Raw genomic sequence first — 19,009 nt, forward strand, 5'->3', positions numbered from 1 at the left:
ATATTGAAAAATAATTCAGTAGAAATGTTAAATGGTTTACTACGATATTTTATGATGATTTTTGTTTGATTTCATCCTTTATTTTTTGTTAAATTAACATTTTTACAAGATCGGGGACTTTCTCCGCACCCTGTATACAGTTTTCTCAGCATACATTTTGGCCCTTAGATGAATATACTTTCAGAATGGGGCGAAAACGTTCGCAATACATATGGGACCTATTTGAGTTTTTATTTTACATACAAAAAAAAAAATGATTAAAAAATCGAAAAATAAAAGAATTAAACAGAAGCTCTCTGTTAATTTTAATAATGTTTGTTTAAACCGTAAAGTTGGTACTGTCTAAAAGGCGATACCTCGAAAGTATAATATCTAAAATTCAGAAAAAAAATAAATGGTAAAACTGTCTCTGTTTTACGGTTGTTGTAAAAGTGGAACGGAAATTTAAATTTCGTTCCGTTTTAATAATTTTTTACTGTGTCCCCCCCCCCAAAAAACTAAAGTAATCGAAAGGATAACATTCAACAATCGTACTTTTTATATATTAAAAAAAAAAAAAAACACGAAAGATTTTTTTAATAAAAACGAAATTTTATTAACAAAAAAAGAAATAATTTAATGTTTAAACGAAAAAAAGTAAATTGGTATTAACCCTAACCCTTTTTACTATTTTTTTTTTACATAAGTCCAACTCACCTTTCACATTGGAAATGTCGACTTTTATAGGTTTTCGGGTAAAATCCATTGAAAGCGGTCGGTGGTTAATAAAGCTGTGTACGCATTATAAATGTTTCTTTTCTGTGTCTTACGTTATACATTAGTACATTAGGGGTCATTTCGAGTTAAAAGTTTATTTACTGCACCCATCTGGACTAGAGAAAATCATGATTTAAATGTGTATGTCTCGTCTAAATAACTAACGATAATTCTCTGATATGGCCGACCAGACGGGTGATCAAAAAGTCAGATCGAGCGTACCGCGTACCGGAAAACGAAATGAGACTAACGAAATGAGCCAAATCGAAATTGAATTTTATTTACGTTTGAATAAAAAACAGTCGAGTTATTTTTTTTATTCAAGAACCACCCTCAAAAAAAAAAAAAAACGGGCAAAAAAAAAATTATCCAAGAAATAAAACATAACAAATTAATCTGAAAAGCACAAAGTTCAAGCCCCCCCCCCCAAAAAAAAAGAAAAAAAAAAAAGGCCAATTGTCAATTTGATCTCATTTCGTTTTCCGGTACGCTCGATCTGACTTTTTGATCACCCGTCTGGTCGGCCATATCAGAGAATTATCGTTAGTTATTTAGACGAGACATACACATTTAAATCATGATTTTCTCTAGTCCAGATGAGTGCAGTAAATAAACTTTTAACTCGAAATGACCCCTAATGTACTAATGTATAACGTAAGACACAGAAAAGAAACATTTATAATGCGTACACAGCTTTATTTTCTCATAGAACCACCGACCGCTTTCAATGGATTTTACCGGTTTTCGGGTATGCTTACTCCCCATGTTAAGAATGGCTTTCGGATTAGACACCCCGCCCCAACCTTGTCAGCATACTCGAAAACCGAGAAAAGTTGACATGTCGAAAGTGAACGATGATTTGGATGTAATGTAAAAATGTACCGAATTTAAAACGGAACGAAATTATAAATTTCCGTTCCATTTTTACAACAACCGTAAAACAGCATTTACCGCAAGTTTTACCAAATAGATTATTTTTTTGCAATAGAAATCACAGAGAATGTGAATGAGGTAAGGTAAAATCGTACCGTTACCGTTGCTATTTGTTTTACGCATGCGTAAAATATCTTAACGCTTCCCGTAAGTAAAAATGTCTTATTTATGTATTTTATTATTTTCAAAAATTTGGACATACAATTTTGCAACTGCAACACACAAAAATTTTCAATAACAAAATTAGGTAAACAAGGCCCTATAAGAAATGGGGAGGGGGAGGGTACAGGGTTTTTGTGACTAAAGGGACAAAAAGTGAATAATGAAGACTTTGGAGTCTTACTCTTGACTGGCAACATTTACCATAATACTTCATTCACTCTGTGGATCCTAATCTAATTAATAAAATCCCAGCGTTTTGAATAACATTGACATATTTACAAAAAGAAAAAGAAAAAGGTGTCTGTGTGTTGTGTATGCATTCATATATATATATATATATATATATATATATATATATATATATATATATATATATATATATATATATATATATATATATTTTGTGTGTATGTGCATGTGTGAGAAAATAAAGTTCAATTTCATTAGAAAAATAAAAAAGTTTTTGAATTAAGAGTAAAAATGCTCGTGGAGTGGGGCGGTATTTGGCGTGATGGATAAGATTATTGACTGACGACAGTAAGTTTTGAAGTTCAATTCTAGCTTATTATCATTTTTTTAATCAGTTTTTTTTGTATCGCCTTTAATCAGCAACATACGGACCGTGCTGAAATAAACACTCACAAACTTAGTATTAAAAAGCCGGTGTAATGGATCATAGAGGTTATTCTTTTTTTAACCGGCGTTACTCCAGACAAAACTTATTCTTGGGTCGTTAACTGTTATCAAGGAGTAAACACGTGGGGTTTGTATTACTGTACACATAGATTCGAAAAAGTTGTCAAAAAACAAATATATAACAAATAAATGTTATCAAAGGCAAGATAAATTACTTTTCTACCTAACTGGATATAATTTTCGTGTTTTTATTCAATTTAACATGTTTATTCAGCTCGAAAAGCATACAGTGTTTACCGATATATTGGAAAATTCAAAATGGCGGCCGACTCTCTCTTTAACACGGTAAGTTCGGAAAAAGGTGTAATAAATAATAAACTAGACAAAATACTGTTAGAAATTCGCTCAATATATGTTACCGTGACATAGGTTGACATATATTTGGTGGTCTTTTAATAGTATTTTGTCTAGTTTATTATTTATAACACCTTTTTCCGAACTTACCGTGTTAAAGAGAGAGATAGCCGCCATTTTGAATTTTCCAATACATCGGTAAACACTGTATGCTTTTCGAGCTGAATAAACATGTTAAATTGAATAAAAACACGAAAATTATATCCAGTTTGGTAGAAAAGTAACTTATCTTGCCTTTGATAACATTTATTTGTTATATATTTGTTTTTTGACAACTTTTTCGAATCTATGTGTACAGTAATACAAACCCGACAAGACTTACTCAAAGTTACGCAAATAAAATATACGGCGCTTCTACACTATTGGGACAAAATTTCGGAAATCGTAAAAGTGAATTTCACATGAAAACAATGATATCTACGTATTCCTCGTATTTTTAAGATGATTATATCCAAAAATTACACAAATCTATAAGGTAGAAATTTATTTATTAAAGAAAATAAAAAATAGAACTTGATGAAAACGACCGTAATACACAGGAGAGTTCAAAAGGGAGGTAATTTTCCGTTTCGATTTAAACAAGATGGCGGAAAATTGTTTCCTGCTAATACGATTAAAGTTGTTTTGTTTAATAATTAGGTCATATTCAGATAATTTCGACTTAATAATTCGGAAGCTACCAACTTATTAGACTTGACAAAAAAAAATCAGTTGAAACCATTGTTTATTTTATCTGAAAACTCCACTTATCGACTACAAAATCTCGTCCCAATTCTGTAGAAGCGTCAAAAATAATGTTTAAAATTCGTAAAAACAAGATGGCAATTTTTCATCTGCTAACACGATTAATATATACTTTTTTAATAATTCATTAATATTCAGGTAATTTCAACTGCATTATTTGGAAGCTACCGTTGTAACTTATTAAAATTGATTAATAAATCGGTTGAACCATTGTTTTTTTTTTATCTGAAAACTCCATATATCGACTACAAAATCTCATCCCAATTCTGTAGAAGCAGCAAGTAGATACCTTCAGTTGAATTACGAAACCGAAACTTTCTTCATTCTTTTATATACAAATGTTTAAACTAATTCTTTAATAACATACATTATTTATGACAAAAAGATCTGTGATAAAATTTGTGAAAAACACAAATATATTATTTTCAAAAAGGCACCATTTATAGAAGTGTAAATAATAAAAATTCCCATCCGTGTTTTTTTTCGTGATAACAAAAGTGTTAAAACAATATGTAAAAAATAAAAGTTTATTATTTTTTATTGTTTCATGATAACACAAGAAGTATTAAAACTAAAATAATTTTTTGAAATTAATTATTTCCATATGGTTTCGTATTTCGTTTCATGTTTACTGACTTCCATTTCATATTTAGTTGAACCGAGTCCACTTCCGGCGTCTTAACTTTGCGTACTGAATTTTTGGACATAGCCTCTAATAGTTATAATGTAGTATCCGTACTTGTGGTAGCGGGGGAGACGGATGTAAAGAAGTGTCACCAGACAATCCTCCCAGGCATTATCTATCTTTTTTTTTTTTATTCAGAAAATTTACTTTCTGTTGCCTAAGATTTATAATAATAATAATTTTGCCGTAGCAAGGGTGTTTAAATGCAGCATTGCCCGGGAGAAAAACTTCCTTTGTTATTTTTATGTTTTAGACAAGACAAAACCCATGGTGTTGCCTACAAGTCAAAATAGGAATAGTACATTACTTTATCATATATAGTAAGGAGTATAAGTTGTTAAACACAAAGTGCTCAGTATCCTGGGTAGAGCAGGTATGTTGAAAGTTCGTGTTGTCCAGAAGAAAAAAAATGTTACTGTGTTTTGTTAAACAATTTTATACAAGAAAATCTATGTGACGTTATATCATATCTAGAAAGTCATATATAAAAGAGTGCTTAATATCTTTAATAGAGCGAAGATGTTAAAAGGCCGCGTTGGCCAAGAAGAGCAACATTGATATGTTTTTTTTTAATACTATTTTACCGCCCATACCATTGCCTTGAGCCCCTTGAGAGGCATAGGCCATCCACAACTTTGTAGATGCTTTTTTAGCGAGGAGTTCTTTTTTTTTTCAGAGTGAGGGTGCTGGTCTCACGCCCGGTTATACTTTTTTATTTTTACACAGGAATCACCACTTATCAAGGCCCGGAGGCAACTTGAGGATAAGGGTTAATGGGTATACATTAGTCAATGTGATTATAGCGTAGTAAACATAAGTATTGGGAATTTTGTAAATTGGATTACTTAGGAGGACAGTTCATCAAGAACTTGTTTACGTTGTTTACGTTGGACTTGAAGACAATCACATTGTAGTCAGCTGGAAAGCAGGCAATCGGAAGAGAGTTCCACGGGCATGCAGTTCTAAGAAAAAAGCTTTGTTTGGGGAATCTACATTTAGGTTTAGGCACAGATAAAAAGTGTGGGATAGTGGTTTTGGCCAGATGAGTGTTTTTCGTGAAAGTTTGGCGAGGGAGGAACCATAGATTGAAGCTCAGCTGAGCACTTTCCATGAAAATAACGATAAAGCAGAGACAGGCTCGCAACGTCTCTTCTGTGGGAAAGAAGTTGCAGGGAAGAGAAAAGGGCATCCCCCACTAAGTATTTTAGCCAAGATAATCTACTCGGATTTGCGCCGCATAAAAAGTGATATATAGTCAGAAAAGGTTATTTATATCCTAAGAATAGCAGGTGTATTCAAACGAACTTCATTTTTCTTTCTTTTTTTTTTTTTTTTTAATGGCCCGGGCAACGCCAGGTAACCCTGCTAAGTCTATTATATAAGGGTGGCTATCTGTGTGTTTGCATCTTAGTATGTTTATACGTCCAGCTAAAAGTTCCAAATTACAAAACAAGCACCCAAAAGGTTAGTATATTTTTGATCGGCATTGTCCCAGATGAATAAATATCTAAAATTTAGAAAAGAATTATTAATTTTTTTTTTTTTTTTTTTTTGGGGGGGGGGACAACTGGATCAGGTTTTTTCAAGAGAGGCCGTTTTTTCAGCCGTTTCCAATATTATCTCTACTATTATATAAAAGTAACTTTGTATGTGTGTGTGTGGTGTGTGAGTTCGTTCCCTATGGACTCCTAAACCGTTGGGACGATTTTTATGAAATTTCACACAAATGTACTTTATGTGCCTGACAGTGTTTTTAGGTTTTGTATCGGAATGTCTTTGATAAATATCGATAATCGAAAAAATCCAGTAAAAGAAGGAACAGGTGATTTTGACTCAAGTTAACATCTTATACATCTTAACATCACAAGTGCATTTGAAAAGTTACTTTTACCACAGAAGCAGACAGGCCTGGCATATAAAATCAACATTAGGCTCTTCGATATAACAGGGGCGCGTTCGAAATGAATGATGTTTCTGTTTAGAGCCCAATTTAACTATATGATACTTGACTTTTACATTTTAAACTTTAATTCAAGCCATTAAATATAAAAAATAATTTTATAAAATTAACAGTAGGTTCTCTACAGTGCAATGTAGACTACAGTGTATTGTAAACTAAGTAACTACGGGGAGGATTAAAAAAGATGGTCGATTTTACAGATTTGGATGACAATAAAATATGGAAGTGTGAAACATTCATTGATCCTTAGTCATTCCCGGGTAACGTCGGGTTTCCCTGCTAGCCTAGTATATAAAAGAGAGATGAATGACTTACATGATTATTATTTTCAGTACATTAAAGCAAGAGAGAGGAATGGGCCGTGCGGAGGTGACAAGGAGTGGTGGAAGAGGGATGTGGAAAAAGGGGAATGGGGAAAGAAAGAAAGGAAGAAAGAGGTAAAGAGATAGAAGTTTTAATATAAATGTGTTACAAAATTTTTTTAACCCCGCTTCATTTTGCTAGTTAATAATATGAATAAGATTGTTGTCTTGTTTTTAAACAGTCTTACATCATCATAAACCAGTGAAGTGCTGAAAACTTTTTCAGGAGCAGCTGCTCAAGTGAAAAAAAAAAAAAACAACAAAAAATACGGTCCTCTGAAAAGGGCACTTTTAAAACAGGAGTAAAAGGGTCAGATGCTTAGGCACCCCTAGCACCTCCCTCTGCATGTTCCTGTCATAAACCATTACTATTATTAAAAAAAAAAAATTAAGTATTTTTCTTTAGTAAATTTTTTTTTAAAGATTTTCATATTTTCTTACCTTTCAGAAACAGGATGCTAGAATTTATTAGGCGAAGCCGAATGTAGGGCCTTCACTCCAATCGGATCAAGGTCAGTTTGAGGGTTTTTAGGAAGAGCATGTTTTCATCATTATTCCCGTCAAACAAATTCCATAATAATAAAAAAAATAATTAACAGATATTTTTCAAGTCGATGACGAGTTATCTTCCCTTGTTGAAGTCGTTGATTAATCCTTGAAATAGTTGCTCCCTACTTTGTTTCCAAAATGGTAGGCACATTATAAAATCTTTAAAAAAAACTGTGGTCTGAAATATAAAGGCAAATAAAAATGCTGTGGTAGAAGAAACTACTCACAAGCGTCACCGTGTCTGTTTTGACCGCCGGGTGACAGATTCGGGGAAGTAAAAAGAAGAAAAGAAAAAATTGAGTTTGCAGATAGATTCTTTATGCTGCATTAATTTGAATCTGAGAGGAATAACGACTATAAGAAAAACGAATTGGAGTAGACTTTGAGTCGAGTTTTTGACAGCCAAGAGAGTGCATAGACATTGAGAGTTGGTGTTGTGAATTGAGGTAAAAGGATTTGGTATGAATTGCGGAGTTAGCGAGAAGGAGTTCTGAAAATATATGTATATATATATCTATAATATAAAGCTAAACGTGTGTGCATGTGTGTGTGTGTGTGTGTGTGTGGTCAGGAATAGGCTCCTATATGGTTGACTATTATAGAAAACTGATTACATATAATGATAGAAGATGTATTGAGACACAGGAATGGGTATGTTTGATTTGGTAGAACGGTGGTTCATTAAAATTGTGGGGTCTGCGTTCGCACCTGGTCCACAAAGTATGGGAATAAAAAATTAAAAAATTAAAAAAAAACGTTTACAAGTGTTTTTGATATAGATGTACATAAGAATACTTTGATAAGTATGCTTTAACTTAAATAGGGATGGTATAATAAAATTGTGGGGTCTGCATACACGCCTGGCCTCCATAGAATGGAAATAGGCACAAACTTTAATAAAGATTTTTCATATCTATCTGCGTAAGTATACTTTGATAATTATGTTTCAGTTTGAAGAAATATGGTATAATAAAATTATGGGATGTTCGCGCCTGACCTCCATAGAATGGAAATATGCCACAAAGTTTAACAAGTTTTTTTAATATAGATCCACAGAATATTGTGATAAGTGTTTCAGTGTGAACAGGTATGGTATAATAAATTATGGGGTTTATCTATTTTATTTTTACTTTCATCATATTTTGCTTTGGTTTTGATACCCCCAAATTCGAAGCTATCTCTTTACAACCCTTCATTTTCATAACCTATCATGCTTTCATAAATCAGAGTCCATTTTCTGTAGGCTGTTTTTGAACCCAGTCAACGACGGGTACTTTTGTTAGTATATATATATATATATATATATATATATATATATATATATATATATATATATATATATATATATATAATTATTTCCACAGCCAGACAACGTCGCAGCTCACAAGAGCCATGACAGCCAACAAACCAAGTTATTGGCTGTCATGGCTTTTGTGAGCTGCGACGTTGTCTGGCTCTGGAAATAATTATATATTCTCTCACATTCTGAAGGTTTTATATATATATATATATATATATATATATATATATATATATATATATATATACTTTGGCAGCAAATCATTATTTATGCATGTCTCATTAAACACGAGTGAGTTCGTATTTTTCCAATTTTGTTGGTAATCTTTTCTATTCGCCGAGTGGTCTTTCTTGTTTCGGCTGGTAAGCTTGGCGAATAGAACACAATCGTGTTTAATCAGACATGCACACACACACACACACACACACACACACACACACACACACACATATATATGCATGAGTTTAAGTTATGTAGAGTTAAATTATGTAGAATTACAACAAAATTCATTGTTTAGCAAAGGAATACAGATGATTTAAAGTCTTTTCCTTAACCCATGAATTTCCAATAAATGACTTATCTCATCAGAGAAAATGCTGTTAGCACAAAGGTTATTATGAATTTTGCTTATTAGCGCATAGATTGAAAATTAAAAATTGAAAATTAAAATTGAGGAGATAATATAAAAAGGATATCAAACTTGGAACAATGAATATACATTAACAGTTATAAAATCCAATTAATGGTGGCATATTTCAGAATGAGTAACGGTAATAACATATTCCAGGTTGAGAGGTAAGATGCAAGTCATATACATGGCTTGCATCTTACCTCCCAACCTTCATAGGACTTTATGTTTGAAGTATTTTTTTTTTTTTTTTTTTTTTACATTTTCACCCCAAACAAGGCACATTACCACTTGAGGTGAAAGTGCACTGGGGGACCACCCAAAGACGATCAATGCACGGTTGCCGCACTGGTTGTTCAATCTGCAAAGGGTGTTTATTCCAAAAGCCGTTCTTAACATGGGGAGGTTGGGGGTGTTTATTCCGAAAGGCATTTTCTCATTTTCAACCTCCTCGTAATCAACTTTTTAAAGGTAAATCTTCGGGTGGTCCCCCAGTGCACTTTCACCCCACTTTGGTGTAGGGGGCTACTATCAGGGGCAGCAACTACTGGGGCACTATGTTGGAATTTGGGCAGCAAGATGTTGGTTCACGTTACACTTGAACTTCTGCATGTCAGTACAGTTGGGGAAGCAGGGACCTTGAATGGAATTCCAGAGTCTAGCGATTCTGGGGAAGAAACTACTGGAGTAGAAAGATTTTTTACATCTAGAGATCTCTACTGCATGGGGGTGGGATTTAGCTGCTTGTCGGGTTTGACGAGGGTGTCTACATCGTGGGGGCACAAGTGTCTGCAGGTCGTCAGAGCATTCACCATTAAAATACTTGTAGAACAGGCAGAGGGATGCAACATTTCGTCGATGGGACAGAGGCTGAAGCTTAGATGCCAGTTCAGGGCCTATCAGATTGGCGACTCTCTTTTGAATCTTGTCTACAACTTGCATTTTTACCGCACTTTAGTATTTCATTTATATATGTATTTGCATGATAATAAATAATTTTAAAACGTACCTTTAACCTTAGTTTGCCATTTAAGTTTCTTCTTACAAACTAAAAGTCAAAGCTTTGCAATTGTCTTTTCTTGGTTTCAAAAGAAAAAAAGATGGCCGACTTTATTATTTGTGTAAATTATAAAAACTTAGTGTAACAGCGAGCGGACGCGCATATGGCAGGTATGTGCAAATACCGAGCCGTGTGCAAAATGACGTTTTTTTTTTTTTTTTTTTTTTTTTGTGGTACTTGTAAGCCTTGGGAACACGGAAAGTTTAATGGACAATATTGGAGCAAGTGGTAAACAAAGAGCTGAGGGATAGATAGACCCGGTCAGAGATAGGTTAGTTTGGACGTCAATTTCTAAAAGCGGTTCAATATACGCCAGTACTGACTTTCTTTAATATTTTTCATTCATTAACTTGAAAATATTGGGGAAAAAAACACCCTTTTTTTCCTAATTCTCAAGAGACGTTCTAAATGGTAAAATAATGTCTTTCTTTGAAAACTTTAGCTCCGTGGTTTATTCCTTATATATACCGTTTTATGCATAACTCGTGGGTTTTGTGCCGGAACAAATAATTTTTGTAGCACTTATAAGCATTGGATGCCCCAAAAGTGCAGTGGAATTACAGGTTAGTTAAGAGATGATAACTAGTTTGTGTGCAGATGGAAAATAATGGCGACGGATGAGAACTCAGATGTGAAGAAAACGTATTTTGATGGGAGGGGGGTGACTAAATATTGATAGAAACACATCCAACAAATGTCACAAATGGTGAAAACGTTTATTTGTTGTATATATATTTTTTCTATATATATATATATTTTTTTTTTTTTTCACTTTTTTTTTGTTTTGTTGGCTATTCTGAAAAACTACCAATATTTCTTTTGCAGTGGGTGTCAGTTCAAGAAATAATAAAATTAAAAATTATTTTTTTTTAGTTAAATACAAATAAAATAAAAAAAACTTAAACAATACACACAAAAAAGAAAAACAAACAAACAAACAAACAAAAAATAAACAAAACTTAAATATTTTTAAGATAACAATTTTTTTATCTGTTTTTATCTGTTTTAGATTTATATTCTTTTTTTTTTTTTTACATTCGATCGAGCAGCATGCAAATATATGTACAATTGTTTCTCTTCTTTTTTAACCATTCTTTTTAATTTTTCAAACAAACAAAAAAAAAACAGTTTTTATATTAATGAAAAATGAAAAATGAAAAATGGGGTCCACAAAATCATGATTGGTAATTAGCATAAATATGAATGAATCCATGTCTTTCTATTTTTTTCTTTTTTATTTTTTTGATATGTCAATAAACCTTCTATGATGATGAAAAATCCATAAGATCATGTTATATATATATATATATATATATATATATATATATATACATACACATACACACACACACATATATGTATATATATTACAAAAATGCATTAGCAGCACCTTTTTATTCATTTATTTAGCAACGCACACACGCACACACGCAGTGAGCACTATACATGCACATGTAAAAATGTCTTGGCTTTCGAGAGAGTAACAAAGGGACACAACTCTTGCTTTCGTTCTCAATTTTTTCCCGTGCATACACAGGAATGTAGACCAAGACAACATAGGAATTAGCATTGGAATGGTGTGCACCCCAGTCTGTCTTGTATTAAATTTGGAAAAAAAAAAAAAAAAAAAAGGAAAAAGTGTTTATCTCTTCATTGTAATTTTTCCTCACGTTTTTAATTCCAGAAATTTGAAGGAAGAAAAAAAAAATCTTTGAAATAAATCAATCAGGGATCATTTTTGTATGGGTGAGAGGTATATGCACATTCACATATATATATATATATATATATATATATATATATATATATATATATATACTAGCACACTGCCAGGCGTTGCTAGGTCGTAAAATACACTTAAATATGATATTTTAATTTATGCAGATTTCATATTTATTATTATAGAGCCAATACTCTATTGATTATTATTTGGTACCCAATGTATAGAAGTTATTTCAAAAGTTTTTAAAAAAACATCACTTAAGTGCCATTAGCTAGAATCGAAACCAAAACATCTAGCACTTCAGTATTAGTTGTTACCGTTTGAGCTATCATTAGATGGATAAGAAAACGTTAAAATTTAACCGACTTTAACACATAAATGTATATTTGCGCATGCATAGAAATAACAAGTTTAGTCGACTTACACCTACTAAGTTCCGACTTTTTTCAATTTTGACCCCTTAGCAGGTATTTTTACCAACCAAAGACCAAATCGAATCTGTTCTATAGGTCCAAATCCCTTGTATATCAAGATTCAAGTCTGTAGATCAAAAATTGACAGAGTAGTATGGTAGAGACCGTTCCTCAGATAGCCAGATAGAGAGAAAAGGTCACTTATATGAAAATGTATGTATACTTATCTATCTATATGAAGTTCAGTAATCACGATATGCAGTTTGTATTTAATAGAAGTGGACGTCTTACAAACATTTTTTTTTTTTTTTGCTTAAAATCATATCTTTCTACGATTTGGCTTCATTTGTTTGTTTATAAAATCAAGTCAGTCCGTACTGAGTCATTTTCATGCCAAAAACTTATTACAGAGTGACCCTGAAAAACTGCGATGAGATCGTTAATAAAATTTACAATCTTTTCTGCAATCAAACTATATTTGTCAGTCTTTGTTTTATTATCGTTCAATAGTATGCAGGGACACTTTAGTGATTGTCTCATCAGTAGGAGATGTGATCCTGAATGAACTTCACATTCATTGAACCTTACCATTTGAAACTTTGATTGAATCAAAACCATATTTGGTACAAATAAAATCCAATAGAGACTTAACTTAATTTTATTTATTGCGGACTATTTTCCTCATCTTTTATTAGTTATTTCACGACGTTTCGGCCAACTATTCCTCTGGCCTTCGTCAGGTGGTAACCACGACGGGATAGGAACTCTGAATCTCCTGACTGCATTCACTGCAATTACTGCCTTTTGACAAAGGCCAGAGGAATAGTTGGCCGAAACGTTGTGAAGAAACTAAGAAAAGATGAGGATAATATAATAAATAAAATTAATAAATGATATTAATCTCAATAACGAATTCCAATTAAATAATATAGATACTTAACTTGTCCATTGAGTTACTTTTATTAGTATCCAACAGTCTTTGTTTTATCACTGTTCAATAATATGTAGGGGCACATTGATGATCGTCTCATCAGTAGATATGCAAGATTATTTCAAAATAATGTTGATCAAAACCGGTTCTAGACGATTCCTAAAGTAAGGAGGATCATCACAATCAAATCAGGAATGTATATATATATATTTTTTGATAGTCTTCTGCAAGAATTACTGTGGCAGCAGAGAATCAAAGCCAACTATTTTGGGAATATTATCTACTGGATACGTTTTTTATGATGTTTGAAATGTTGTTATTTTGATTTCAGTAATTTTATTTCTATACTTTCATAAGCATATATTTATTATATAAAACTTATTTTTTTAAATTAAAAGAAAGCTTCTATTTTTAAAATTACAAACAAAAAAAAACATTTATTTTTATAATTTCAGAAGCATATTTCTTATAAAATATCCAATAAAATAAAATCTTAAAAAAAAAAAAAGTTTGTTATTAAAAGTGAAAATAAAGACTAATTGTGTTATTTTATCTTTTTATAATTTTGTTAATTTTTATTGTATATTTTTCATTAATGTCCTTTTCTTAATTTTTTTTATTCTTCAATAAATCGCTTCACAGTAGAAATACTAAAGAACAATAAAAATGAAGGAACTGATTTGTCTTGTCACCGCTACGCCGGAAGTTAGGAAGAACGTTATCATTATACTGATGTTTACATATATAAAAGCAAAAAATAAAAGGTATATTACTCGTTTGTTTAAAATTTTGGTAAATTTTCAGATTAGGGCCACCTCCACAATTTTCTTTTAAATGACGACTTATATAGGTTTCCGACTATGCTGAATACGAAAATCGCATTGAAATTTTGCAGAAATAAGTAGTTATCGAGATATAAAAAGTTGTATTATGCATTGTATTCTCTGGCGACCATCTTTTTTACGCGCATGCGCGCGCCATAAACAAATCATCTATCATCTATGACTGACACTGCACGCGCGTAAAAAAGATGGCCGCCAAAGAATACAATGCATAATACAACTTTTTATATCTCGATAACTAATTATTTCTGCAAAATTTCAATGCGATTTTCGTATTCAGCATAGTCGGAAACCTATAAAAGGTGTCATTTAAAAGAAAATTGTGGAGGTGGACCTTATCTAAAAAAATACCAAAATTTTTAGACACTTTGAACTTATTAACGTTTATAAACATTGATAATCGTTATAATGCTTTAACCCATTTATTTTCTTCACAATATTAACAGATTCTTTGAAAGTATTTCGTATCTAATATTTATGTATTGAGAATTAAGGTTTCAACAAGGAAGAAATTGGATTATGAAAGAATGCTGAATACTCTTTATATGATCTTTGCGTTTTATTATTTTATTGCAAAAATGCTTTATGAGTAGAATATATTTACATTTTTGTGATGATAGAGCCGCGAAAAAATTTAAAGAGCTCAAAAGTGTGCGTCCATAAAAAAAAAAAAAAATTGGGGATCTAAGCTAACAGTAGTTAACAGGAAAAATGCGACAAACAAAAGATCTTTTTTTTTTTTATATTCATGTCAGTAAGCTCACCTTTTGTTCATTTGGCCCATTTAAAAGTGAAGAGCGACAAAATTCTTTTCAAACAAAGAAAATGGTTCTCATTGGCTGAAGGTAGTGGTGTCGTAATAAGGCAACGATTTTGTTGGCTAGAAACTAATGTAAACACTTGCTTACTATAAAAACAATCCTAAAATGTAAATCCATGCAATTAGCATGATGATTACATCCGGGAATGAAACACGAACGTTTCTGTGTAGTTTATTTGCCATAATTATATTTATCTAATATAATAAAAAAGGAAAAAAAAAATTATTTCCTAATTATACATTTCCATTGGAGTTATTTGTTGCTCATTCTAGATGTCTAGATGTGTAGCTTTTTTTTTTTTTTTTTAGGAGATACGACAGATGAGCATTTTCTATTTCATCCTACCTACCTTTCTCCATTTTTCTCTCTGTATCTTTTCAAACCTTTCCTCCCCTTTTTTCTCTCCCCACCCCGTTTACAATTTCTCCATCCCTTCCTCCCTGCTTTCTCTATGTCTTCTTTTATTCCTTTGTCTCTCGCCTTCAAAGTAACCCTTCTTTCTCCCTCTTCTTTTCCCCCTTCTGTTTAATAAATTCAAAAAACCGTTGTAAATTTATTTCAATAAGAAGTTAAGCCTGATTAGCTTTTCGTATTTGATAAGGCCCTTTCGGGTGAAATAAATTCATAATGAGATCAAGCTAAGTTTATGTTGTGTTTTTCTTTTAACTTTTATGCATGCTCTGCTATGCATTGAGCTCTCCCGGTTAAAATTTCCTACAGAAATTGCTCTATCCTTTATGGGTTGCTGTTTACTATCAACGCGATGGTTCTAGGTTCAATCCTCAGCTAAGGAAAGGTGCTAGTCTAGCCGCATTGACGAGTTGTGATACAACGAAACAGTACTGTATGTGGATGACTACACACATACATATATATATATATATATATATATATATATATATATATATTTGTTGAGATTTGTGGGTCGTTGGGTAGAACTGCCGACTATCAACATGATGGCTCTAGGTTTACTCCTCGGCTAAGGAAAGGTGCTAGTCTAGCTGCACTGATGTTGTGATACAACAAAACAGTACTGTATGTGGATGACCCCCACACACACACACATATATATATGATTATACACACCCATCTGATGCATCTGTGCATATACCTCAAAATAAAAATATACGAAACACGGATCAAAAAAATTCAGCTTCGTTTTAAGATATTAGTTCAGCACTGGTTGCTTTGTTTGCATTTGTCTTGAGCTCCATCAGTTCCCTTATTCGTGCACGTCTTTTGGCCAGCTAGGTGACCAACACGTACCGTCTGTATGCTCGGATCCAAACTGAGAAGTGCCATCACTTACCTGATAAACCATATCTCGCGGCAGGCCAGAAGCTGAACCTTTTCGTCCGTGACCCGACTGATCACCTGAATGCTGTCCTCTTCTCGACTGCGATGAAAGCGAGTTCCCCGGTTCAGGTGTTTGCATGGCAGGGACACCGGACCAGAGGGTGGCCTGCTGTGACGGGCAGTTATAATGCCCGTGGTCTGTAAGACACTTGCAGGCCGAACTCATCTCAGCTCGGTGCTGAGCATGTCTCCGGTCATTGCACCGGATAATGCAGATTGATATAGCTGCTGTAACGGGAACAGAAACCGATACAGCTATCAGTAGAACAATTGTCATTAGGTACATTGGGATCCCATCTTCGGACTGTTCGTGTTCGTCATTTAATACTCGGTATGTTTGGTTGCTAACAGTCAGTTTTAAAGAGAGATCAGTAGTTGCTGACAGAACTGGGGTGCCACTGTCCTTCACACTTATCTGTATATCATAGACGCCGCTATCTTGTTGGCTGGCTTCACGCGTGAATGACAACAAACCTGTGTAATGATTTATAGAGAACAACTGTTTCTCATTACCTGAAGTTATCTCATACTTAAGGAATGCATTCTCTCGGCTATCCAGATCGGTTGCTTTCAAAACGGTGATGTTAGTTGTATGACGTGGGTAATAATGCACGTCCATTATAAAGGGGCTAACACTGGGGGATACAAAAGTAGGGGCGTTATCATTTTTATCTTTTACTTCAACAATAATATCTACCGTATTGTTTAACGACGGGATGCCGTTGTCTCTCACGAAAACCTGGAACCTGTGCGTGTCTTGAAACTCATGGTCCAAGGACATGATGGTCGATATCAAACCATTCTCTGTGATCAGGAACGGCAGGAAATGTTTGTTATCCGTCAAAAGAGAATAGGTCAATTCCCCGCCAGCTCCGAGGTCGGGATCGGTTGCATTTATGAAACCGACTGGATATTTAGAATTCTGGTTCTCATAAACTGAAAACTTGAATATCTCTTCAGAAAATTTTGGTCGCACATCATTGACATCAGTGACGCGGATGCTGAATGTGCTCTCACTATGCAAGGGCGGAGAGCCCCTGTCCTGACAATTGATGGTGATGTCGTAATGATCTTCTGTTTCTCTATCAATGGGATCCTTGATGGTCACTTTATACTCTTTGGGGCCGAGGCTCTGTAGCTGGAATTTCTCGTGGTGGAGGTCGCAGCCAACCTCCCCGTTCTGTCCCATGTCAGGATCTGTGACCATCACATAAGCGATAAAATTCCCCACTTCTACATCTTCGGAAATTGCTGCCGTGTTTTCCGTCGACTCAGAGAAGAAGTTAACATTGATGGTAGGTGCATTGTTCTGCTGGTTGATCACGTTTACGATGACGAGGGCAATCGAGCTCAATGGAGGGTCTCCCTCATCTGCGGCTTTGATGTATAACTTGTATGTAAGCTTTTGGGTGGACGTAAATCTTCTACGTAAAAATATCTCCCCTGTTATCTCATTAATTTTGAACTGGGATCTGGACGAGTCCATTGTCTTTGAACTGAAGCGATAGGAAAGCTTTCCGTTTCTGCCGGAATCTAAATCGGTTGCCGATAAGATGGCGACCGGCGAAACCTCATCATGTTCGTACATAATCGAAACGTTATAGACGTCTTGTGAGAAAACAGGGGCATTGTCGTTAACGTCTGTGACTGAAATATAAACATCTAAAACACTCTGCTTGGACGGCGAGCCTTCATCTTTGGCCACCACTTGAATTATATACGACTCCCTTACTTCTCTATCTAGCAAGTCCTCAAGCGTTATACTCAGATCAGATGTGCCGTCTACTGTTTTCGACACTGCCAGAGTAAATGGTTCATTCATGTTTTTTTTTAACTGGTACGTGATTTGTGAATTTAAAATTCCGACGTCTTGATCAACAGCATTCGGAATTGAGACTTTCGTTCCTTTACTATCGTTTTCTTCGAATTGTATATTCACTTTTTGTTCGGGGAATTCCGGTTGGTGGTCATTGACATCTTTTATGATCACCTTGACCTTTAAGATCTGCATAAACGTTTTCACTCGACGGACGGCAATCTTAATGATGCGGAAGCATTCTACGTTGTGTTTGCAAAGGGCCTCTGCATCCAGCGCTTGTGCTGTGAAGAGTTGGCCCGTCTTCTTGGCAACTCGGAACAGCATCGAACTGGCTTCTTGCCCCTGGAGCAACTGGCTGAAGTGGATCAGGTTGTGATCCTTCGGGTCGACTCTATCCAACAGGTGTGTGTCGTCGGCTATATTCCCCACCAAGGTGTCAGGACGCCTTCCTTCTTCTACGTTGTATGTGACGTCCACACCAAGACAAACAGGCAGGACAAACAGCAGTATGCAAGCACTTACGAATTTTGATTGGTCCATTCTGATTATACATTCATTAAAGTTGTCCGTCGAACGTATTCACTTCAAGGACGTCATATGAAAGCATATCTGAAAATGAAAATGAAAAGAATGACGAATGAACAGTTCTGAATTGTTAAAATTTTCGTCAGGCATCGTTTTTTTTTTTTAAGATGCCTGACGAAGGTCGGAGACTACACCAACCGAAACGTTGTACAAATAACATTCAAGATGAGAACAATAATCCAATTAAAACAAGTAATACAATGAATGAACAACACAGAATAGCAATAAGACTATTACTACTACTAATAATAATAATAATCATAAGTAATAAGACTACTACTACTACTAATAATAATAATAATCATAAGTAATAAGACTACTACTACTAAT

General features: G+C 33.9%; 1 protein-coding gene across 3 annotated transcripts in view; it reads right to left on the reverse strand.

Annotated features, from left to right (window-relative positions):
- LOC145242976 (protocadherin gamma-B7-like) overlaps window positions 1–19,009 on the reverse strand; it is a 516,151-nt gene that overhangs the window by 364,794 nt on the left and 132,348 nt on the right. For all 3 annotated transcript variants that reach the window (XR_013862831.1, XM_080106087.1, XM_080106086.1), the window contains exon 2: window positions 16,229–18,703. Coding sequence is in view for 2 of the 3 variants with exons in the window: in XM_080106087.1 (XP_079962213.1) it covers window positions 16,229–18,634 (2,406 nt within the window). In the remaining variant the exon portion in view is untranslated. The remainder of the gene's footprint in view (window positions 1–16,228; window positions 18,704–19,009) is intronic.

The sequence above is a fragment of the Euprymna scolopes genome, chromosome 21 (genome assembly GCF_053919585.1).
Source record: "Euprymna scolopes isolate OS-2025 chromosome 21, ASM5391958v1, whole genome shotgun sequence".
Lineage (NCBI taxonomy): Eukaryota > Metazoa > Mollusca > Cephalopoda > Sepiida > Sepiolidae > Euprymna > Euprymna scolopes.